Source organism: Geotrypetes seraphini, unplaced genomic scaffold, assembly GCF_902459505.1.
Source record: "Geotrypetes seraphini unplaced genomic scaffold, aGeoSer1.1, whole genome shotgun sequence".
Taxonomy (NCBI): Eukaryota; Metazoa; Chordata; class Amphibia; order Gymnophiona; family Dermophiidae; genus Geotrypetes; species Geotrypetes seraphini.
Window position 1 is genome coordinate 2,705 of NW_022985914.1, and position 24,289 is coordinate 26,993.

At 42.3% G+C, this 24,289-nt stretch overlaps 1 protein-coding gene across 1 annotated transcript; it reads left to right on the top strand.

Moving 5' to 3' along the window:
* Positions 1 to 233: 233 nt before the first annotated feature.
* LOC117352497 (leucine-rich repeats and immunoglobulin-like domains protein 2) lies at positions 234 to 20,876 on the top strand (the record flags this gene model as incomplete). The annotated part of the gene is given in 14 exon segments (XM_033928955.1): positions 234 to 303; positions 3,417 to 3,488; positions 5,503 to 5,547; positions 5,697 to 5,726; positions 7,406 to 7,512; positions 7,515 to 7,568; positions 10,035 to 10,355; positions 12,088 to 12,369; positions 14,828 to 15,217; positions 15,220 to 15,276; positions 17,855 to 18,004; positions 20,081 to 20,116; positions 20,119 to 20,235; positions 20,683 to 20,876. Coding segments are annotated over 14 exon segments (1,925 nt in total), but the record flags the coding sequence as incomplete, so codon positions are not given.
* Positions 20,877 to 24,289: the final 3,413 nt, after the last annotated feature.

Sequence of the window (24,289 nt, forward strand, 5' to 3'; positions counted from 1 at the left end):
TTCCCACTTCAAACATGACCGGTCAGCCATTATTCAGCAGCATTGCCAGTTAAATGCTGCTGAATACTGGCGATTGGGTGGATCTCTCCTACCCACTTAAATCCCTTTGAACGTCGGGCAGCCCATGTTATGGTATTCACCTTATAATTAATAGACAGCAGTCTTTCACTTACCTTGCCATCAGGGTGAGTATTAGATAATACTTTTTTTATTCAACATTACAGAGATTTGAGAACAACGAGATCTCGTGGCCATCGAAGATTCAAACGAAGCTTTTGCAGATCTCGGCAAGCTCAATAAATTGTATGTATGAAAAATCATTGAATTCTTTTTATATGTATTGTCTAGAAAATATTTGTTTTGGACTCTGATACTACTGAAAAGGCATTAACATTTATCATTTATTAAAATGTTATAGCATTTGGCTTTGAACAGATCGGTGTTTTACAAAACATAAAATTCCTCATCATAGGGAAAAAACTTGTTTAAACATAGGACAGTCCTTATCCAGACAGTCCTAACACAGACATCCTTGAATAGAAAATACTATGTAGGCAACCTTGAGCTTCTCCCCCCAAAAAAAAAAAAAAAAAATTAGATAAGCTACATTTAGTACAGTTGGTATTTCCTTGTCCAAGAGGGCTTACATTCGAGGGAGGTGATAGTCAGCTGATGGTGATCATGGCTTTTAAAATTATTACTGCAGTTCGCTGACTTGTGCCTGGATTTTTGGTGCCACACCTATCGTATTACTGGTATTCAGCATGGTACCCAGATAAGCTACCTGGTTAAATTAGGACAGCCTTTTTGCTGCCTTAAATTAACAAAATAATTACATAGGTACTGCCACTAAAAGATTTTAAGCGTGATATAAGTTTTTATAAATAAATAAATATTGGCAATGGCCCAAGTGACCACTGGCTCTGCCTTGATTGTGTGGAACTGTCTATATGCTGCCAAAACAATCTGCCGTGATTTTCAGCAGTAATGTCAAATTGTACACCGCTGAAAATCCAGAATCACCCAGTCAGTAGAAAATAACTGTATAGAAGAGACTCTTATCTGGTTATCCTACTGAAAATTGGGTCCCAAGTTTGTACCTGATTTAATGGAAGTTAAGTGACTTGTACAAGGTCATAGGGACATGGCAAATTAATGAATTTGCCTTTTCAACTGTAAAAATGAATTATAAAGACAGACCCACTAGTGCAAATGCATAGGTTGACTTGAAATTTCTGATTGTTTCTGTTATAGTTTGTTACAAGTTTAATCTTGTCGAATTTTATTTTTTAGCTTTATTTTGCTGTAACAAGTTAAAATTAGATCTAAATGATTCCCATATTTTGATGGGTGTGTATGTATTTATTTATATTTTATTTTAAAAATGTATGAATCGCTTAAATCTAAGCAATGTACCATTTACATCCACAATTTCAAGCACAAACAAACAGTGTAAAATGCAGTAAACAAATAAGTCTTCCGCACAAACTTCCTCAGTACAGAATTCCTTAAATCTAGTAAAAACAGTATTAACGCATGAGCTTCTTCTGCTGGTGACACTTGCCAGAGACTCAATGAATGAAAAGAGTTAGTTAATTAGCACTTAGCTTTATTTTGTGGTCTTGATTTAGAATGTGGTCAGGACGACTTCGGTGCGATAAAGGGGGATGAACCTTGAAAAAGCGGGAAGAGAAACATGTTGGCTTTCTCTCCGACTTTCAAGACCACAAAATAGAGCTAAGTGCTAATTAACTAACTCTTTAAAAGTGATACTCTGGTGAACTTTGGATACTAATGCAAGTTTACATTGTTGGAAATTGTGAGAACCAGTGAGGCTGAGTGGTGTCTCTGAGGTTCTTCAATAGTTAAAATTCCATATATCTTGAGGTTGATAAGCATATAGGAACGAAAGGTTTACCTCAAGTAAAGTGAAATAGAGACTGGCTATAAGAAGTGCTCCCTCTGGCTGGCAGGCCTCTTCAAAATGGCGGGCCTTCCCAGCGCATCTTGGATGTGCCAGGGAGGGACCTAAGGCTCTGATTGGCCCAGACGCCTGTAGCCCTTCCCGTAGGCTTTACGACAGTGGCGGGAGGGAGTGGGAATCCCTCCCGCTACCTGGAGGGGTTGTTTGATGATGGCCACGGGAGGGAGTGGGCATCCCTCCTGCCGCCAATCAGCGTTCAGGCACTGACAGGAAAGTAAGGCTACAGCAGCTCAGACCCCTGTAGGAAAAATTTGCCCACAAATGTACTGTAGAGAGGTTAGGAATCCACCCGGATGATATAGAATCGCCCGGAGTGCTTATTTTAATATTAATGATCTCGTACTGCATTTGCATGGCAGTCGGAGACTTCTAGAAAGATTGGAAAAGACCGTGCCGAGCCGTTTTGATAATCAGCCGCTAAAATACATGCACACTAAACCGGTTGCAACAGGTTTAGCGAAGATCGTTAGGGGCACGGTAAGTTTTGAGAATCTCCTAGTGTAAAGTGGCTAAGCTTTCCTAGAGCAGTACTGCTTCTTACCCCCTTTTTCCACTCCCCCCCCCATCAGTACAAGGGGGAGAGTGTAGGGTAGTGGTTAAAGCTACAGCCTCAGCACCCTGAGGTTGTGAGTTCAAACCCACGCTGCTCCTTGTGACCCTGGGCAAGTCACTCAATCCCCCCATTGCCCCAGGTACATTAAATAGATTGTGAGCCTGCTGGGACTAACAGTACCTGAATAAATTCATGTAAATCATTCTGAGCCTTGCTGGGAGAACAGTATAGAAAATGGAATAAATAAATAGTGTGAAAAGTTTCAGCCTCTGATAACCAGAGCTGGCATTGTGATGTCATAATGCCTCATTCCACCAATAAGAGCCAACCTCATCAGTGATGTCACAATGGCTTGATTGTCCTTTACTTGGCTCACTTTGACTACATTTTCATTTCTAGAGTGGTGCAGTGGTTAAAGCTACAGCCTCAGCACCCTGAGGTTGTAGGTTCAAATCCACACTGCTCCTTGTGACCCTGGGCAAGTCACTTAATCCCCCCATTGCCCCAGGTACATTAGATAGATTGTGAGCCCGCCAGGACAGACAGGGAAAAACGCTTGAATACCTGAATAAACTCATGTAAACAGAGCTCTCCTGGGAAGCAGTATAGAAAATTGGATGGATGGATAAATAAATAGTATTAGGGGCATAAATCCAATGGTTATGAAAACTTATTGAACCTTTGGTGGCACCGCTGAGGGCCTGGGTAACTTTTTGATAAGATCACATTGGAATAGGAGGTGTTTAAGGGAGGTTTGAACCACAACAACCCTTTCAAGTATTACAATGAAAATCGGCAATCCTAACGCAATTCCAGTCTTTTCTGACATCAGTATTATGTTTTTTAAAGCTTGAACATTTTTGTTTCCCTCTGTTTCAGAATCTTACAAGGAAATGAAATAAAATCTATTACAAGGAGAGCATTTGCTGGTCTAGAGTCCCTTCAACATCTGTAAGTACTGGCCACTTATTTCTATAGCACTACTGGACATGTGCTGTACACATGACATGTAGGTTTCGCTCTCCCAGTGGAGCAATAGAGGGTTTAAGTGAGTTGCCCAGGCTCACAAGAAGCTGTAGTGGGAATCAAAATACAAGTTCCCCAGGATTGTAGCTGCTCCTACACTCCTCCTTGACTGGCTGAAACAACCTCTGCCCGTCAAAGTCAGAAAGCTGGTCAATAATCTCTTTTCTAAATACGGTAAACACTGATTAACCAGACTAACCTTGGCAGAGAGCAGTCGGGATAATCAACTTCACTGTTCCCTCTAAGCTGAGCAGAGTCCTCCACCCACAGTCTCACCAATAGAGGGTGCTGTTTTACTGTCACATTTTTCAATTGTGAGGACAGGCAAGTTCTGCAGGACTCCAGGGAACATACCTGTCCTTAGCGACTGAAAATATTCCACCCCCTAGTGGTAGCAATGCAGCTGGAGGACACCTGCTCAGCTTAGAGGGAACCCTCCCCTCCACCCCGACTAGAAAAAGCAGTGTTTCTCCTCCCTCCCGAACAGACACCACCAACCCCCTCCCAGACCCAGCAGAAAGACCCCAGGCCTACCTTGTTTCCCTGGTGTCTAGCGGCACGCTGGGGCAGGAGTGATTCCCCCTCGCTCCTGCCCTTGCTTTTTCAGCGATGAATATAAGCTGCCTCAGCACGCCGCTAGACCACCAGGAAACAAGGTAAGCCTGGTGCCCTTCCTCTGGTCCAGGAGGAAGGGGAACGCCCTTTTCTCTTGTAGGGGGCTTGCTGACGGTGGGAGAAAGTCTCCCGGTTTGGGGGGGGGGGCTGGGTTGATGGCAGTGGCGGCAGAAGCAGGGAAGGAACACTAGTGGGAAGAGGTGATAGGAATGGCACTTTGGGAGGAACTCGATTATATAAAGTGAGACCCCCAAAGCAATCCAGATAATTGGACATCCAGATAATCAGCATTCGGAAAATTGGTGTTCTACTGTATTCAAGTGTATCACTTATCTAGAGCAAAACTAAATGAAAAGTAATGGATATTTCATGAAAAATAACCCTCCCCGTACCCTGGAGTGGGTTTTTTTGCACGTTTACAGAAACGATACATTTAATGACTTAAATACTATATAATATGCTTAGCTATACACCAAACAGATCACTACGTTCTGAGACTTTAACTCTACTGAAGACGAATGTTAATCCAAGGCTTGTTGAGACTGGCAAAATGACTTTATGCTGTGCAGAAGTTAAAATATGGAACTCCCTTGTAGGCCAAATACGAAACTGTAGTGAAAAGGGCACGTTTAGAAAATTACTCGACACAATTATTTGTAGATGCCTTTTTTAGCCAATAATTTTCCTCTCTGCACAGTTGATGAATTATTCATGATTCTCATTATATAAGGTTTGGTATTAGTTTGTAGATATGATTTCTGATGATTGTTTGTGTGTCTTGTTTTATCAAGTTTTTTACAAAATTATATATGTAAATTATGTAAACTGTTTAGTTTTAATCGATATAGAAATTTTTAAAATAAATGTGTGTGTTTATTTTACCATTGGGAGAAATATATATAGACTGAACATGGCAAATCCTTTGCCATCATAAGGAAGGAGTTATTTTTATAAAGTGTCAAAGTGCTTCAATTTCATTACTGTGTGTAAAGCCACTTTCCTTGAACAGAAGGACGGTTTGGGAGAAGCAACCTTTTATAGCAGCTTTTGCACAAATTGAATTCCAAAAATGCACTTTAAGTAAAAATAAGAATCCTTGAAACAGTTCTGTTCACTGCATCATAGTTAAAGACTTTAAAACTTAATATTTTTTTTCATTATTGTAGTCTTTGATTTATGTAGAGCTGCTTTGTATTTGCCGTGATCTGCTCTTTCATGTTGGACATTCAGCCTGATAAAAATTGCTTTACGTGGAATATTTCAATAAAATGTTTGTACTCAAAAATGTTTTATAATACTAATAATAATATTGTTTACTTTCCAGCGATTTGAGCAATAACGCTATTGTATCTATCCAAGAAAATGCTTTGCACATCTTCACTCCAAGAACTGTGAGTGTGGGCTACCGGGTAGAAAGATTTGTTGAACCAGCTTCTGCTGAAAATATGCTGTAGATTTATCGAGTATAAAAATAGCATTGTGCCAGGTTTTACAGTTGCACGACTACTTTGCTGCCAGTACCTGGAGGATGGGCGGCATAGGGCAATTGTTGGCCTAGACCAGCCTGCACAACTCCGGTCCTCGAGGGCCAAATCCATCGGGTTTCCAGGATATCCCCAGTGTATTTGCATAAGATCTATTTGCCTGCACTGCTTGCGTTGTATGCATATTGATCTCTTGCACGTTCATTTGGGAAATCCTGAAAACCTGGCCTGGCGAGGGCCGAAGTTGTGCAGGCCTGGCCTAGACTATGAGTGACCATCATGTTGTGTTCTGCCTCTTACAATAAGTCAAATGGCCGCTTGTCCTGTGCGAGCAGAACTATTGCTTTTATTTTGATAAAGGAGAGACTGTAAAATCCATCTGGTCAGCTCCCATTTTCTTCTTAGTGGTTGGACCTCAGTTAATCTCCAGTTTCTCTGTCACTACTTCACAACTAAGGGCCATTTGTGCTCGTCTAAGGCTTTGAATTTGGTTATTGCTTTGATTTCCAGCTTCTCCCCTGAGAAACAGTTACATATATCCACCAAGAAAAAATTTCTAGTGTTGCTCCCTTTCAGCCTCATTTCATGATGTCTTTAACGCAGACTTTGCACTATTTCCTCTAGACCAGGGGTGTCAAAGTCCCTCCTCGAGGGCCGGAATCCAGTCGGGTTTTCTGGATTTCCCCAATGAATATGCATTGAAAGCAGTGCATGCAAATAGATCTCATGCAGATTCATTGGGGAAATCCTGAAAACCCGACTGATTGCGGCCCTCAAGGACGGACTCTGAGACACCTGATCTAGCCCAGAGGTGGGCAACTCCAGTCCTCAAGGGCCGGAATCCAGTCGGGTTTTCTGGATTTCCCCAATGAATATGCATTGAAAGCAGTGCATGCAAATAGATCTCATGCAGATTCATTGGGGAAATCCTGAAAACCCGACTGGATTGCGGCCCTCAAGGACGGACTCTGAGACACCTGATCTAGCCCAGAGGTGGCAACTCCAGTCCTCGAGGGCCGGAATCCAGTCGGGTTTTCTGGATTTCCCCAATGAATATGCATTGAAAGCAGTGCATGCAAATAGATCTCATGCAGATTCATTGGGGAAATCCTGAAAACCCGACTGGATTCTGGCCCTCGAGGACCGACTTTGACACCTGTGCTCTAGACTGTAATCTTCTCTCTGCAGTGAAAAAAATGTGATACAAAGGCACCGATTTGCAAAGTACAGGTTGTGCAGTAATAATTAATGTAGAGCAGAACATAGGGCTCCTTTTATTAAGATGCGCTAGCGTTTTTATAGCGCGCTGCATTGCCTCGCGCGTTAACCCCGCGCTACGTGCCAAGAACTAACACAAGTTTATTAAACATTTGTTGTGCACGCAATGTCAAATACTTCAATGCGCATGACAATTTAAAATGAGGAAACAAACAATAAAACAGCTTTTATACAAATAAACATACAGTGTATGCGTACAAGTATCTCACGGGCCGCATCGAGGTGGAAGAAGATATCTTCTTTTTCAAGGGTCCCGCGGCAACAAGGGGCATCCGTGGAAAATCAGGGCGGAAACTGCACGGGGACACCAGGAAATTCTTTTTCACTGAAAGGTGGTTGATCGCTGGAATCTTGCTTTTAGAAATTGCAGCAGCCTCTGTGGCCTCCTTCGAGTCGGTCATGACAGTGTCAGGCTTCTCCCAAAGGGAAAACAAATTAATTCCAGTTTCCTTTTTCTTTCTGCAGATTGTTAAACACAAGTAACTTTCTCTGCGATTGCCAGATAAAATGGTTTCTTCAGTGGCTCTCTGACAGCAGTTTGCAGCAGGCTGTGATGGTTAGCTGCGCTCATCCCGACTGCTAACAGGGCGAAGTCTCTTAAGTGTGAACGCTGAAGATTTTGTCTGTGGTTGGTGTTAAGGCTTTCTTTTCTATAGTGAGGTGCAGGCACTTGTTTAATATGCTTGAGTCCTGATTTCTAAGCTCTAGAGCAGATGCAGCATGTTGAGCATCTCTTCCTTCCTCTTCCCAATTTCTCTGACCTCTCATTTGCAAGGAGACGGAATGGTGAGGCAAGAGGCAGCCGTAACACAATTTGATTTTAATCTTGCGACTCAGGTGTGGTTTATCCTCGGTTTCATAAATGTGATTCAGCATTTTGAATTTGAATTTAGAAATTCCTCCCGCTCCATAATAAACGATTTCACCTCAGGTGACCCACTCTCTTGCATTATAGTTCATTTGAGGGTTCATTATCTTGTTAAATATTATTAACTGGTGTGTAAATATTTTCAAGAAGAATGGATTCATTTAAAGGCCAAGTATGACTTGGAATAGTTACATCAACGTCTTCATGAGCAAATTCTCTTCAAGGCATAGATGAACTTGTAATAGAAATTATTCCCTCCAATTCGGGCCTCTCTTGAGATAACGTCCTATCTGGATTGAAGTCTGTAGGTATTTTGCTGTTCCACAATGACATGGTGCTCTATCTTTTTTTTTTAATTCATTTTATATTTTACATCAAGTGCACAGAAAATATCAGCAATTAAAATAATACATCACTTGAAAATCCACAAAATCTCCTTAAATAAGATTTATCCCCATCCCCCCAACCATATTAATATCAGATAATATATATAATGTAATATCTTCCCTTCATATCTAATAATGAAAATCAAAAACCCACTCCCCACCTCATATCAACTTTTATGTTAAACGGGGAAAAATGATAATTATTCATTACAATAGTTTTGTTGTTTTAAATAATTCTTTATTCATTTTCAAATTGAACAAGTGCACAAAAGAATATATTATACAAATTAGCACATTAATATCTACCACATAAAAATCTAGTGATATAATAACTCCCCCCCTACCACCCATCCTTCATCACATTTTCAATAGAAATATACACATATATACATCATATTATAACATTATGTAAAATTATTCCCAACTCCCTCCCCCCTTTAGTGTGCTAAAAAAGAAAAGAGAAGAATTGATGACTATTCATCACAATATTTTGCCAATGGCCCCCATATTTTTATGAAGTTAGTATATGTCCCTCTTTCTATTGCTATTGCTCGTTTCATTTTAAATATATGGCATAAAGAATTCCAATAGTTTATTAATGTAATGTAATTTATTTCTTATATACCGCTACATCCGTTAGGTTCTAAGCGGTTTACAGAAAATATACATTAAGATTAGAAATAGGAAAGGTACTTGAAAAATTCCCTTACTGTCCCGAAGGCTCACAATCTAACTAAAGTACCTGGAGGGTAAAGAGAAGTGAAAAGTAGAGTTAGAGGAAAAATAAAAATAAAATAAACATTTTAACAAGACAGCATTGATCTAAATACTTTGGAAGGTAGAAGAGAGGAGAGAAAGGAATAGAAGCAGAAGGGGGAGCCGTTGAACAGTAGAATTCTGGAGAAATTTAAATGATAGAAATAGAACAAAACAAAGACAAAAGGCAAAACAATAGATAAGATTAAAGATAAATCATAAGCTGGAAAGGAAAATAAAATAAAACTTTGTCTTCAATCCACGGTTTCAGCGTCAGTGATGAAGTGGAGCAAGTAAGTTTAGGAGGAGCGATTGACGTTTCCAGAAAGGGCTTCTTCAGGGAAGAGACTTGGCCGACAGTCCCAGGATGCCTATGTCTCCTCCCTGCGATGTTCTCCCATCCATGCATTCCTCCCAGACACAATGCCCGTGCCCCAGCCGCTCCAAGGTTGCCCCCACACATAAAAGGATTTCTTTGGGTACCTAGCAGCATTTGCACATGCCTGTCGATACTGATTTTAGAAAGTTGGCGTTTACGTGTTGAGATCCATGCCATGAGGTGTGGTAAAAATCTAAACATATATTCCCCATTTCACAAAGGGAATAACAGTAAATGTCTAGAGGGAAAATATCCCTTTTGGGGTTTACGCCAGCTCAGAGCCCCAAACAGGGCACCTTTTACGAAGCCGCATTAGCGGTTTAACGCACGCTAATTTGCCGGCCGCGCTAGCCGCTACCGCCTCCTCTTGAGCAGGCGGTAGTTTTTCGGCTAGCGTGGGGGTTAGCACGATCTAAAAGGGTGCGTGCGCTAAAGCAGTTAATGCAGCTTCGTAAAAGGAGCCCACAGTTTTAAAAGTGCTCAGTATGTCCAGGGCTTTGAGTAATTCCCCCTAATCCCCTGTTCATTCCGCTTTCAAAATGAATCCAGATTAAAATTGCGGCCTCACTGTTTAATCGGAGACACGCACACGGGGGTAGGTTTGTGAAATGGGCAGCTACATATGGAAGCAGCATTCCGTAACGTAGAAGTTGTGAACTTGACAATTCCACTGACTCAAAGTATATTCTCTTGTTTTCCCCCCAGATGATTTCCCTAAACCGCAGATCAAGGTCCAACCCCAAACTACAGTTGCCTTAAAAGGGATGAATGTGACCTTCACCTGTGTGGCTATGAGCAGCAGTGACTCGCCTATGGCATCGGTATGGCGTAAGGACAATGAAATTCTGTACGATGCAGAAGTGGAAACCTTTGCCAGGTATCAGAGACAAGGAGCTGAAGTCCTGCAGTACACAACCACCTTGCATCTCTTCAGCGTAAATTTCACAGACGAAGGAAAATACCAGTGTGTTACCACAAACCACTTTGGTTCCAACTACTCTTCTAAAGCCAAGCTGACAGTCAATGGTGAGCCAGCAACAATACAACCCGTGTTTTATCTTGGTTGCAGTTATTTTATTTGATATAAGAACATAAGAATTGTCGCTGCTGGGTCAGACCAATGGTCCATCGTGCCCAGCAGTCTGCCCCGCAGCAGCCTCCAGATCAAAGACCAGTGCCCTAACTGAGACCAACCCTACCTGCATACGTTCCAGTTCAGCAGGAACTCGTCTAACTTTGGCTTGAATCCCTGGAGAGTGTTTTCTCCTATAATACCCTCCAGAAGAGCGTTCCAGTTTTCCACCACTCTCTGGGTGAAGAAGAACTTCCTTACGTTTACATGAAATCTATCCCCTTTTAACTTTAGAGAGTGTTCTCTCGTTTTCCCAACCTTGGAGAGGTGAACAACCTGTCTTTACCTAAGTCTATTCCCTTCATTATCTTGAACGTTTCAATCTTGTCCCCTCTCAGAAGGGAGAAGAGGAGCCCAGTTTCTCTAATCTCTCGCTGTACGGCAACTCCTCCAGCCCCTTAACCATTTTAGTCTCTCTTCTCTGGACCCTTTTGAGTAGTACTGTGTCCTTCAAGTATGGCAACCAGTGGGGGCGTAACATGGCCCGGTACAGTGGCATGATAACCTTCTCCGATCTGTTTGTGATCCCCTTCTTAATCATTCCTAGCATTCTGTTCACCCTTTTCACTGCCGCTGCACATTGCGCAGATGGCTTCATCGACTTGTCAACCAGTACTCCTGGGGGGTCTCTCCGAGTACTGCACCAGACATCCTGTATTCGTATATAAGATTTTTGTTACCGACATGCATTACCTACACTTATCCACGTTAAACCTCATTTGCCATGTCGCAGCCCATTTCTCGAGCGTGTTTATGTCCTGTTGCAGGTCTTCGCAATCCTCCTGTGTCTTCACTACTCTGAATAACTTCATATCGTCTGCAAATTTAATCACCTCGCTCGTCGTTCCAATTTCCAGGTCATTTATAAATATGTTGAAGCGCACAGGCCCAAGCACCGAACCCTGCGGCACTCCACTGATGATGCTTTTCCAGTCCAGTATTGTCCATTTACCCCCCCCACTCTCTGTTTTCTATCCGCCAACCAGTTTTTGATCCACGTGAATTGAAACGCTGAAACATTCATTTTGCCACCAGTGGATTTTGGAAACAAGAAAGCCAGCATTCAATTACAACATTTTACAGCAAACAAGATAATTGAATTTAAGGAGATACAAAAAAGAAGATTGTGGTTTGAAATACAGTGAGCATTGAACATTTTATAGGACATTTATCTTAGTCATTATAATTAGGAAGGAGATGCTAATTCTTTAGAAAAGTATTTATAAATAATGTTAAGAGGATATTTGAATTATTTGTACAGTTTGATTTAATGATTGTAAAGATTTGTTAAATAAATGAAAATATTTTCTATACAGATTTTTTGGGTAAGATGTGAATTCATTAGGGAAATCCTGAAAACCCTGATACACAGTTGGGAACCACTGGTATATAGGAATAAAGATCAACAAATGAGGTGTAGCTGACATGAGTTTCTCTGACTGATTAAACATTTGGGACTAGTTTCTAAGAGAATGCTTCCTTCATCAGGTCGGGGCAATTAGCATGAGCCAACAGGACAGTAACACTACAACACTCATGATGTACTTAGTAAGGCTCTGCCAGAAAATGTATTTGTTTCCTGGTTGGTGATATAAACTAACTGTATGACATGCTCTTTTGGTGCAGAGATGCCCTCATTCCTGAAAACCCCCATGGATCTGACTATCCGCACTGGCGCTATGGCCCGATTAGAGTGTGCTGCGGAAGGCCATCCCATGCCGCAGATCGCATGGCAGAAAGACGGTGGGACAGATTTTCCTGCTGCACGGGAAAGGCGAATGCATGTCATGCCTGAAGACGAGGTCTTCTTTATTGCAGATGTGAAAATTGAAGACATGGGGCAGTACAGTTGCATGGCACAGAATATTGCAGGAAGTATATCGGCTAATGTCACCTTAACTGTGCTGGGTAAGCAGAGCTGCTCTTTCTTGTGTCTGGGAACTGTGCATAATTTTGGAGAAACCTATTCTTTGTCTAGGGGCTCTGCCCTGACCTTTTACTTCACAGCTCACTTGAGGTATGACAGACCTGCGCCAGAAAAATGTTATCCCTTGTCAGGTTTTCCGGATATCCACAATAAATATGCATGAGAGAGATTTGTATCTCAAGGAGGCAGTGCATGCAAATCCATCTCATACATATTCATGGTGGAGATCCTGAAATCCTGAGCTGGCTCCGGCTCTCGAGGACTGGAATTGCCTACTCCTGCTCTAGATAATTGGGTACACAAACAGGGATACACTTTTCCCTCCGTATTCGCTGCGATAGGGGATTAACAGACCCGTGAATACAGAAAAACCGCAAATAACTTTTTCATATGTTGTTTGCTGTTTACTATTAAAAACCATCGTGTATATGGTGAAACCACGGATAACATGGTGGAGACCTGGCCTGTTCCTGAAGGAGAGGCAAAGCACGGTGAAGTGCTGGGAATCAGCATTTTTTCTCTATAAACGCTGAAACCGCGAATACGGAGGGAGAAGTGTGTTTAGCTTCTCTCAATGTTTATTTTCTGTAGTGAGTGGCAGCAGCAGAAATTCAAGACAGCTTGCTTGCGTGTACCTCAGCCTATGTAGAAGCGGGAAGTTACATCTGAGAGAAGACTGGCGGGGTTGGCACTAGCTGGCTATCTGAATCCCTTCCTGCTGCCGGGTTGTTGACTGGAGATGGAACAGGAGTGACGGAAAACTCCCAGGGCACACCAGTGTTCTGCAGCGCACTGGTTCAAAAACGTTGATTTAGAGCGGTGGTTCTCAACCCTGTCCTGGTTTTCAAGGTATCACTAATGAATATGCATGAGAGAGATTTGCATACCTGTCACTTCCATTATATGCAAATCTCTCTCATCATATTCATTAGGGATATCTTGAAAACCCGACTGGTTGGGGGGTCCCCAGGACAGGTTTGAGAACCACTGATTTAGAGGAATATAGAAATTCCATTTTGTATGTCGTAGGTCCCAGAATGTGGAATTCATTGCCTTGTGCTTTGAGATCAGTTTGAAAGAGTTAAGTTAGTGCTATTTTAGTGAGCTTTTGCTATTAAGAGCTTCAGGGTTTTAAATTGATGCAATCTCAGAAATTATTTGCCATCCATAGTCTCGAGTTACCAATTTAGTGATTGTGCTTTTGTAAGTTGTATTGTGATGATATTGTGGGTTTTATTATATTTTTTTCTATTGAAATTGTGTGTTTATTTTGTAATCCTGCTTAGGATCGTAGATAAATATCTCCATGAGTGTAGGGTATTATGGCTATATATATATATTATCCCAGGACAAGGAGGCAGGTATTCTCACTAGTGGGTGCAGACATCTCACAAGCATACTTGCTTGTAGAAACTTTTAGAAGTTTTGAGTTGCCCACACCGCGCATGCGCGAGTGCCTTCCCGCCCATGAACCGGGCGTGTCTCCTCAGTTCTTTCTCTTCCGCGGAGCTGAGAAGTCTGTCTTCGACTCTCTGCGCGAAGTTCCTTCACATGTGCCTTCTGTGCCGCGGTTTTGAGTTTTTTGGGCTCATTATCGTTGGCTCACGTTGCATTTTCTTGTTTGTTTGTTTTTTTTAAAAAATTTCTTTCGATCGTTCGACCGGGCAGGCCGCGTGGCTATATAATATATTTAATGCCATTGTATGATTACATTTCTGGGCTTTACCAGTATTAAAATACTATGAGCTCTTTTACTAAGGTGCGCTACCGTTTTTAGCGCACGCACAAAATTACCGCACGCTAAACCGCACAGTACGCTTCTAGAATAATGCCAGCTCAATGCTGGCGTTAAGGTCTAGCACAGTGGTCTCAAACTTGCGGCCCGGGGGCCACATGCAGCCCGCTAGGTACTATTTTGAGGACCTCGGTATGTTTATCATAATCACAAAAGTAAAATAAAACAGTTTCTTGATCATATGTCTCTTTAGCTATAAATTACAATATTATTATTAAGACTTGGCCAAAAGGAAAGATTTATAAACTATAAAGAGTTTATAAATGCAAAATTGTAATTTCTTTAATAAGACATTCACTATTTTTTCTGAGGCCCTCCAAGTACCTCTAAATCCAAAATGTGGCCCTGCAAAAGGTTTGAGTTTGAGACCACTGGTCTAGCATGTGCGGCAATTTAACACGCTACTCCGCGTTGAGGCCCTAACGCACCTTAGTAAAAGGAGCCCTATGTGCTGAACAGGATTACAGCTGTGTATTTTGTGAAGGCCCACGTGCCTTTCTGCCTAATTGCCAAAATCATTTTCTATAACTTACCTACCAGTGCATAATTGTCTAAATGCTTCTACGTCAGTGTAATTATACCTTCAGCAATTGCTGTTTGTTGTTTGATAGCCTGTTAACATTTGTTTTTCCCAAATTGCTCAGAGACACCATTCTTTTTGCGACCCTTGGAAGATAGGACAGTGGCTCGAGGGGGAACTGCTGTCCTGCAGTGTATAGCAGGTGGCAGCCCTGCCCCTCGCCTCAACTGGACCAAAGACGACGGGCCCCTGACAGTGACTGAACGCCACTTTTTTGCCGCAGCCAATCAGCTTCTCATCATTGTCGACGCCGGCCCAGAGGATGCTGGGAAATATACATGCATCATGTCCAATACACTTGGGACGGAGCGTGGACACATCTACCTGAATGTAATTCTGTCCCGCAATTGTGACTCCTCTCAGCCCAATGTGGGCTACGAAGACGACAGCTGGACTACAGTTGGCATTGTGATCATTGTTATCGTATGTTGCGTTGTGGGCACCTCTTTGGTTTGGTGATCGTCATATATCACATGAGGAGAAAGAATGAAGACTACAGTATAAGCAGCACAGGTGAGTGAAAGAAGAGTCCAGCTGACTGCCCACCTGGGGCTGAAGATATTTCTTTTGGCGTGGAAGATTGCTAAATAAAATCATCTCCATAGCAATGGAGGACGCGTGATTGGACCGGTACCTCGGCCTCCGTTTGCTGTGAGGGTTTACTGTGTTTTCTTCTTGTAGTTTTTGTTATATTAGTCAAGTTTTCTATTCTGTACAAGAGGTTGGGTCAGTTATCCAAGAAGATGGTAGAAATTACTGTATATACGCGAATATAAACCAGTCCGAAAATATAAAGAGGTGACCTTTTTCTCCCAAAAAAGGAGGAAAAAAGGTTGACTCAAATATAAACGGGGTTTATATTCAAGTGCCCTGCCAGGCTCTGCACCCAGCCTCCCTCTCTACCCTCTCCCTCCCCGATTCTGCACCCTGTTCCCCTCCTTCCCTCCCCTGATGCCTTGCAGGCTTCCCCGAGCCTGCCATTAGCCCTGGTGGTCCAGCAGTGGGCCAGGACAGGAAGGATCCCTCCCGCCTCCTGTCCCGGCCAACTCTAACACATCCCAACCTCCCTCCCACTTCCCAGCCTTAAAAAAAAAAACTTTAAAAACCTTTAAAATCCTGTGGTCCAGCGTTGAACTAGGGCAGGAGTGATCTTCCGAGGCTCCTGCCCAGTGCAGAGCCGCTATCAATGGCTACTGCAAGTTCTTGGGAATTTGCAAGGTTGCTGCAAGAACATGCGGCAGCCATTCATAAAGCAGCTCTGCATTAGGCAGGAGCTTAAGAAAATCACTCCTGCCCTGGTCACCACTGGACCACCAGGATTTTAAAGGTAGGTTTTTTAAGTCCGGGAGGTGGGAGGGAGTTGGGATGTGTCAGAGTCGGACGGGTCAGGAGGCGGGAGGGATCCTTCCTGTCCCAGCCCACGCTGGACCACCAGCACTTATGGCAGGCCTGAAGGAGGCCTGCAACAGGTCCAGGAAAGGGGGGCAAGTGAGCGCTGACCCAAATATAAACCAAGACCCCCATTTTTTAGCCCCAAAATCTCAGTTTATATTCAAATATATATACGGTACCAAAGAAATTTGAATTTGGGCAGGAAGGAAGTTCTTAAAACAATGAAAACACCTGCTGGTTGCAGTATTGCTTGTATTTGGTTTTGTTTGGTTTCTTCACACAATATTCCTTTCAAAAGTTAGTTGGGGCATTCCTTATAAAATGTCCTTAAAATGAGTTTATTGAATGCTCTGAAATCTGAATACTGTACTCTAGATTTAAGCCACTTTTGCTGATACCACCAAAGCTGTTCAGTGTTTTGCTTTTCATTTTATAAGCTGCTGAACTGACTATGGAAAATAATCTGTCACTCCCATTTATCCACCGAAACCAGTGGATGCATCGTGTGGCCTGTTTTTCAGACCTGATAGATTTTTTGCTTTGTTTTTAGGTTGAAAGCCTACAATATTTAGATCACTTTTCTGAATTTTTTTGTGTTTATGTTGTAGTGAATCCTAAGTTTTGGTCAAGGTTCTTGAGTAGGTCCCAGATAGAATCTTCTAGAACAGTGGTTCCCAACCCTGTCCTGGAGGACCAACAGGCCAGTCGGGTTGGATTTTAAGAGAAAATGGGATATTCACATGGGATCCCTAAGGGAGTGAAACCAGGGGGCGGGTATTTGGAATGGGCAGACTTGGTGGGCTATAGCCCTTTTCTATGTTTCTATGTTTTCAGGATAGCCCTCATGAATATGCATGGAGCAGATTTGCATGCCTGGCACCTCCATTATATGCAGATCTCTCTCATGCATATTCATTAGGGCTAGCCTGAAAACCTGATTGGCCTGGTGGTCCTCCAGGAGAGGGTTGGGAACCACTGATCTAGAATATGTGTACAAGTTCAATAACAATGGCAGCACTGGGACAGTATCTTTCTTTCTTTTCTTTTTTTTCAAATTCTTTATTCATTTTTTCATCTTACACCAAGGGAACAATATGACATCATTTAATTCCTATACATCACTTGAAAATTATTCCATATTATTCTTTCAATACATATTTTAAATCCCTCCCACACCTACCCTCTCTACAAATAATGCAAATCAAATGTATCATACATGTAATATGTTCAAAATAATAATAAAACAATAATGAATCAATATATCCCCCTTCCCCATTATTCTAAATATACTTTAGTGTATAAAGGTGCCTACTCATTACAATATGTTATCATTGGTCCTCAAATTTTTTTGAAATTATTAATTTCCTTTTTGCATGGCAATTGTCCTATCCATTTTGTATAGCATAATGAGTTCCACCAGAAAGTGTAATTAAGTCTGGTATAATCTTTCCAATTTCTAGTAATATGCTGAATGGCAACTCCTGTCATTATTAATAAAAGTTTATTATTATTAGATGAAATTTGACTTTTTTTCCTCATGGACGTGCCAAATAGAATTGTATCGTATGATAGAGCTACATGATTTTCTAATAAGCCATTAAGTATCCTTTCTTTCTGATGTTTTTATTAAATTATTCACATCCCTGCTGACTACAGTTCATTTCATCACTGTGTTTTGTTTTTTTATCCCTTTCTCCAGAGGAGATGAATTTACCAGCGGATATTCCCAGTTACCTCTCCTCCCAGGGAACGCTTTCGGAGCCTCCAGAAGGTTACAGTAACTCTGAAGCCGGTAGTCATCAGCAGCTCATGCCCCCTGCAAGTGGTTTTGTGCACAGAGGAACAGATGGTAAGCACGGTTTTTCCTTTGCTGGTCAAGGCCATTGCCTCAAGTCCTCACTAGGATTATAAGCCTTCTCGAGCACAGCTCGAATTGTAAAGCCTGCTGGGTTTGGATTTGGAACAGGCAAGTAATTTTCTGAAACACAGGCAGTCTGGAGTTGTATACTTTTTGCTCTAGAAATACTTTCCCCATAAATGTAGAACTCCTGTTTGTATACTGAGAAACATCCAGTTTTTATTTTGGTGTACCTAGTAATTGAATAAATTTCCTCAAAATTCTTGTGCGAATAATTTTATTTATTTTTTTTTAAAGTTGTTGTAAAAATGAAACTTAGGCCATATGCGGCCTCTTTTACAAAGCCGCACTAGCGGCCCCGAAGCCCATAGAGATTTAAAGGGCTTCGGGTCTCTTGCCACGCGGCTTTTTAAAAGAGGCCGATGGTCTTTATCTGCCTTCATTTTACTATCTAGTCTGCTTAACCATGTCATCTACTATCCCCCCCCCAATTTCCCTCTAAGCTGCGTGGCCGCGCACTTTCCTTCATCCCGCAGTGCACCAGTCACTGATAACCTCTCACATGGGAGAGTTCTGCACATCCACCAATCAGGGAGACAGAGCTGGAGCTTTGATGGCCAATCAGGAGCACTTCTACAAGGAAGTGCTCCCGATTGGACATTATGCTCCTACTCCCTGATTGGTAAATGTTTACAACTCTTCCAGTAGTGAGCCTTGGCCGTGAGACCTCCCCTCAAGAATCCCCTGTCACCAGTCTTAGCTCAAGCGCACCACTTTGGAGTCTTCCTTACACTCGTTCACCTTACAGACTCACTGCAACTATGCAGAAGATTTACCACAGTGGGAGAGACTGGACAGGCTTAAGATGGACAGCCACGGAGCTGTGAGGCAGCATAACTCTGCAGCTCCGGACTACCCTACATTAAACTGCACTTTATCGGCAAGTCTAACCCATGCCAGTTTCACAATTTTATTTAAGTATTCATATACCACTTATAGTCTAAACCAGTGGTCCTAGAGGACCACCAGCCAGTCAGGTTTTCAGGATAGCCCTAATGAATATGCATGGAGCAGATCTGCATGCCTCCCACCTCCATTATATGCAAATCTCTCTCATGCATATTCATTAGGGTTATCCCAAAAACCCGAGTGGCTGGTGGTCCTCCAGGACAAGGTCTAAGTGGTTTTACATTCAGGTACTCAAGCATTTTCTCTATCTGTCCCAGTGGGCTCACACTCTATCTAATGGGGGGATTAAGTGACTTGACCAGGGTCGCAGGGAGCAGTGTGGGATTTGAAACCACAACCTCAGAGCGCTGAGGCTGTAGCTCTTACCTCTGCGCCACACACTCCCAGTTTCTCCAGCCCACTAATATTCTGCACGGCCACGTGAGCCAGTGCAAGGCAGACTTCCAACGTGGCGATTGAGGCAGGCACTACAGGAAGAGTGCCAGTAGCATTGGACTCGAGCGTCAGACAGTGACTGGGATTGGAGCTGGAGCCTCTTACTTCCTCCAAGACAAACCTAGGGTTGTCGCTTAGTACATGCCACATAGTTGAGGCTGAACAGCACTCCCACATGGCTAACTTCATTTTTCCCCAGGGCCAGGCCTCAGCGGGTAAGAAAATGGTGGGGGCAGGAAGGGCTCTGGCAAGAGTTATATTTAATGTTAAAAATTTGAAAAGCCAAATGAAGAATCTTGAAAAGGACCCAGCATTCTATAGGAAGTGACTGTAAAAGCAGGGGGATTTGGTACGTTTATATTCGAGATCAGCAGTACATTTAATGCCAAATTTTTTTTTCTATTTTCTAAACTGCCTTTTATAGTAAAAGCACTGGAATTCCCTTTTTAACCCCAAGTCTACTTTTTTCCAAGTCTGAAAGCAATTTCCAAGCAGATAGTATACTCACCAATGAAGTTTCTTCCCCTCAGCAGGTCCTCTCTCGGCACCTTTTCAGGATCAATGTTTTTCCTTTTATACTAAATGTATTTTAAAGTTGTTTCTAATTTATTACTTGTAGGTAATTTTGTGGTTTTCTTCTGCTTCCTTCCGTTTGCCAATTAGGACTTTATGTAGACACAGGTAGTGAGACGGATACAGAATGATAAACGCTTCATTCCCGTCAAACCTGCCAGGCAGAATGGGACCTCTCTTCTCCAGCCGGTGCAGCTTCCAGCCAGGAGAGGCACCCGAGGGACTGGCGCAGCTGCCTATTCCAGGTATGTGCTTAAAAATTGTAAAGACGGTCACAAGGCAGGATAAGATAATTTGTTTAGGGGTTTTCAGTTCCTGTTTTTTGGCCGGATTGAGCTTGGGTGGGCCCTGTTTGGGGTTCTGTTTGACCTCGGGGGGGTCAAACCCGGAGGGTCTCAAGCGGGGTCCTTCACCCCACTTCCTCCACCTCCCCACATTTTTTCACTTTGTATTTTGTGAAAAAAGCGATTTTATCAAATCTCAAATAAACTTTAAACTTGACACCGACGTGGGCATGCTACTCACACCGGAGAAGTTAAAAAAAGCTATGGGAAATGGAACGGTGGGGGGGGGGAGGCACTCACTCTTACTGTGCCACTGGTCCCAAGTACCTGTATTCCAAGTAGTAAAACAGATTTTATGCGGAAAGTTATTACAGATTCTCCTGTAAACCTCCTGGTTTTTGATATTAGGTGGAACTGGGCCTCTGGTGATCTGCTCCGATTGCTACGACAATGCAAACATCTACTCCAGGACACGGGAGTATTGTCCATACACGTATGTTCCCGAGGAGGATCCTCTAGACCAGACCTTATCCAGTCTGATGGTGCAAATCCCCAAAGTGCTCAGGCACAGAATGAAGCTGCAGCCATGGAGAGTCTGCTAGCAGACCGAGCACTGTCCGTTTACCCCACCAGTCGTGACAGACGAAGTGATCAGAAAATAGCCTCGCCTCAGATTAACAACGGTAAGTTTGAGGCCTCCGTGCTGTGTAATGCAGGATTTCTGGTGACTCAGCAAAGAGCAGCAGACGGCTGGAATCAGTTCATGCGCCTCCGTCATCCTACATGTCAAAAAAATTAAGCAAGGTGCAATGGGGATGTGGCCAAAGGTCAGCGTCTGCTGGCCAAACCTACCTTTTTCTTTCACTGGTAAAACAGATACTCAGTGTAGGTTAGAACACCAGCTTTACCAGCCCACACACCATGACCAACAAGTGCAAAACATATACATTCACGTCTTCATATTATTCCCCCCCCAAAAAAAAAAAAAATTATTTATAAAGGGTGATGGGATTTGATTTACCGCTTTTTCTGTGTGGTTATATCAAAGTGGTTTACATATTTTAAACAGATAACTTATTTTGTATCTGGTGCAAAATAAGTTAGGTGACTTGCTCAGTGTCACAAGGAGCTGCAGTGGGAATAAAACTCACATGAGGCAGCTGCTTTAACCACTAGGCCACCTCTCCACCTGTATAGGTTTGTTTGCAGTGGGAATAAAACTCGCAACTTCAGGGTGCTGAGGCAGCTGCTTTAACCACTAGGCCACTTCTCCATCTGTATAGGTTTGTTTGCAGTGGGAATAAAGCTCGCAACTTCAGGGTGCTGAACAGGTGCTTTAACCACTAGGCCACCTCCATCTGTATAGGTTTGTTTGCAGTGGGAATAAAGCTCGCAACTTCAGGGTGCTGAGGCAGCTGCTTTAACCACTAGGCCACTTCTCCATCTGTATAGGTTGTTTGCAGTGGGAATAAAACTCGCAACTTCAGGGTGCTGAGGCAGCTGCTTTAACCACTAGGCCACCTCTCCACTGTATAGGTTGGTTTGTTTGAAATTATTTTTAAAATTCTAAACAGAACCACAGTATTACTCTGGTACACCCTGGTTTATCTCCAGTGCAAGGTGCATTTCATCCTGTGATTCCACTCTTGACCTAGCAAATTTCTTGAGCCTAAATCAATTAATATTTTGGTTCACTCGCTGATTATAGCTAAAATGGACTATTGCAACTCTCTATTCCTTAACATCTCTCAAAAAGAAGACTCCAGATTAGCCAAAACACAGCCATAAAATTAATCTACAACGCCAAGAAATATGACCACGTTACGCCACTCTTGATCGACTCCCACTGGCTTCCCATCAGTCACCGCATCTTCTTTAAGGTCATGTTTTTAACATTTAAAACCCTAATCTACAACGAACCTCAATTTATAGCCAAATGTTAACATCCCATAATAGCACGCGACCAGTAGATCATCCACCCAGAATCTCTTAACTATACCATCCTTGAAAATAATTGGTACAAGAAGATCCGACATGTTTTCCGTAATGGGCCCCAATGGTGGAACTCATTACTACAATATATTAAAAAGAAAAAGATCCCACCTCCTTTAAAAAATGTCTAAAAACTCATCTTTTTAAAGATGCTTTTAACATTTAAATTTTAGCTTCATTTTTTATACTTAGATTTTAACTCCCCCGTCCCCTTTTGTTCTTCTTCTTTTTTGTTCTTTCTCCGCAATGAAAAGTTGTAACTTTCCCCCCCTCTCCTCTCAATTCAAGTCTGTCTTGTTGTTAAATATGTCTTGTTGTTAGATATTTGTCATTTGATTAGTCTTGTTCTGTATTTCTATTCATTTTTTTATAATTTTGTACATCGCTTAGCAAACCGATTAAGCGATTCATCAAATATTAATAAACTTGAACTTGAAGGTGCTTATTTAATTGTGTTTGTTTCTAGTTTATTTGCCACAGCAAATACATTTTTATGTTTCTTTTTTCTACAGAATCTTTTCAGCATTTCTGGGAATTAAGCAAGGAATCGGAATTTCGGTCGCTGGCCTTTCACAGCAGATAGCAAACTGTTCAGGAGAACCCTGAAGCCCTTGAAAGTGAGGACATGCAAGAGAGAGGAGACTGTCCTCCACCCAATCTTGCCAGAGGTTACAAACACAAAACGTTGATTTAAATAGGACTCAGAGCATTCAAGAGTATAAGGAAAACACATAGAAGCAAGAAAAGGGGGGAAAAAGCTAATTCAGACGAACTACCTCGGAGTTTATCCTGTGGCCAAAATTGCTTGTGTTATAATGTTTATAATTCCAAGTTGGATGGAATAAGACTTCAGATTTTTACTTAAGAAGAGAGAGTTGGAAGCACTGCCTGGATACTTTCCCAAAGTCTGTGTTTGGAAGCCTTGTCCTAAAGTAGATAGTACAGAGACCCGCGCTCACAATCGTATCGGTTTTGGAGGGAAATGATAGGAGATAAATGTACCATCACAGATTTGTGATAGCGTGCATTGCTGAACACTCTATTCAGCCAAGGACAACACTGGTATCGGTTGATGCGAGAAATATGAAAACTGTGCAGTGAACAGCTTTGCGTTTCCCCAGCGAGTTCTAGAAAGTCTTTCGGCTATTCCAGGCATGGATAAGAATCCCTGCTTAGCTACCAGTTGGACATCTTTCACCTGCTTTGTGCTTGAGAGTTTTCTTGTGGTTTGACCTTCTGGTTTTATCACCTTGGGATCTCGGTACTGTCTTGTAATTATGCTTTTGTTTGCCCTTGTGAATTTTTCCTTTTTTGGGGGGGTTGAACACAGTTGCTAGGCCTGAGGTTTTCTTCTGCTGTCCCCATCTACCCCCAACGCACACACCCACCCACCCACCATAAGAGCACCCATGTAGTAGCAAATAGTCCCACTAACTTTTCTATCCTTAGTGCTGCTAGCTGTCTGCAGGTGTAAAGCTTACTTTTAAAAAAAAAACAAACCAAAACCCACAAAGGTTTTATCTGCTTCAGTCTGCCAAGTAATGTGGTTAGGGTAAAAGCTGCCATCCATGCAATTTTCTTCACTACCTTCTTGGAAGTACGATCATCATTTCAGAGATGATTTGCCACCTTATGCAGGTGACCTCAGTGATTAGTTTTCATTTTCATTAAGGGATCGCTTATCTTTTGCTTCTTTGACCCTCTAAGTCTCTCTTCTAGGGGTAGAACTCGGCTGCATTCTCCGTAAGCCCGCTGTTTTTATTTCTGATTACTTCTCGAAAAGTGTAAAGCTGAACATGCTTTTCACTGACTGGAAATGTGTTTCTGCGTTGATGGCACTTATTGATGTATGTTCCTTTTGTTTTTGTTTTTTGGGTTTGTTTTTTTTTGGGGGGGGGAGGTTGGGATATTGAATGGCAAACCCTAATCTAGAGATTCCCACTTCTGTATTGTGTCATTGCCCTGAGATAGCAAAGCAATACAGCTGTAACAGGTGGTCCCTGAGGACATAAGACAAACCCTC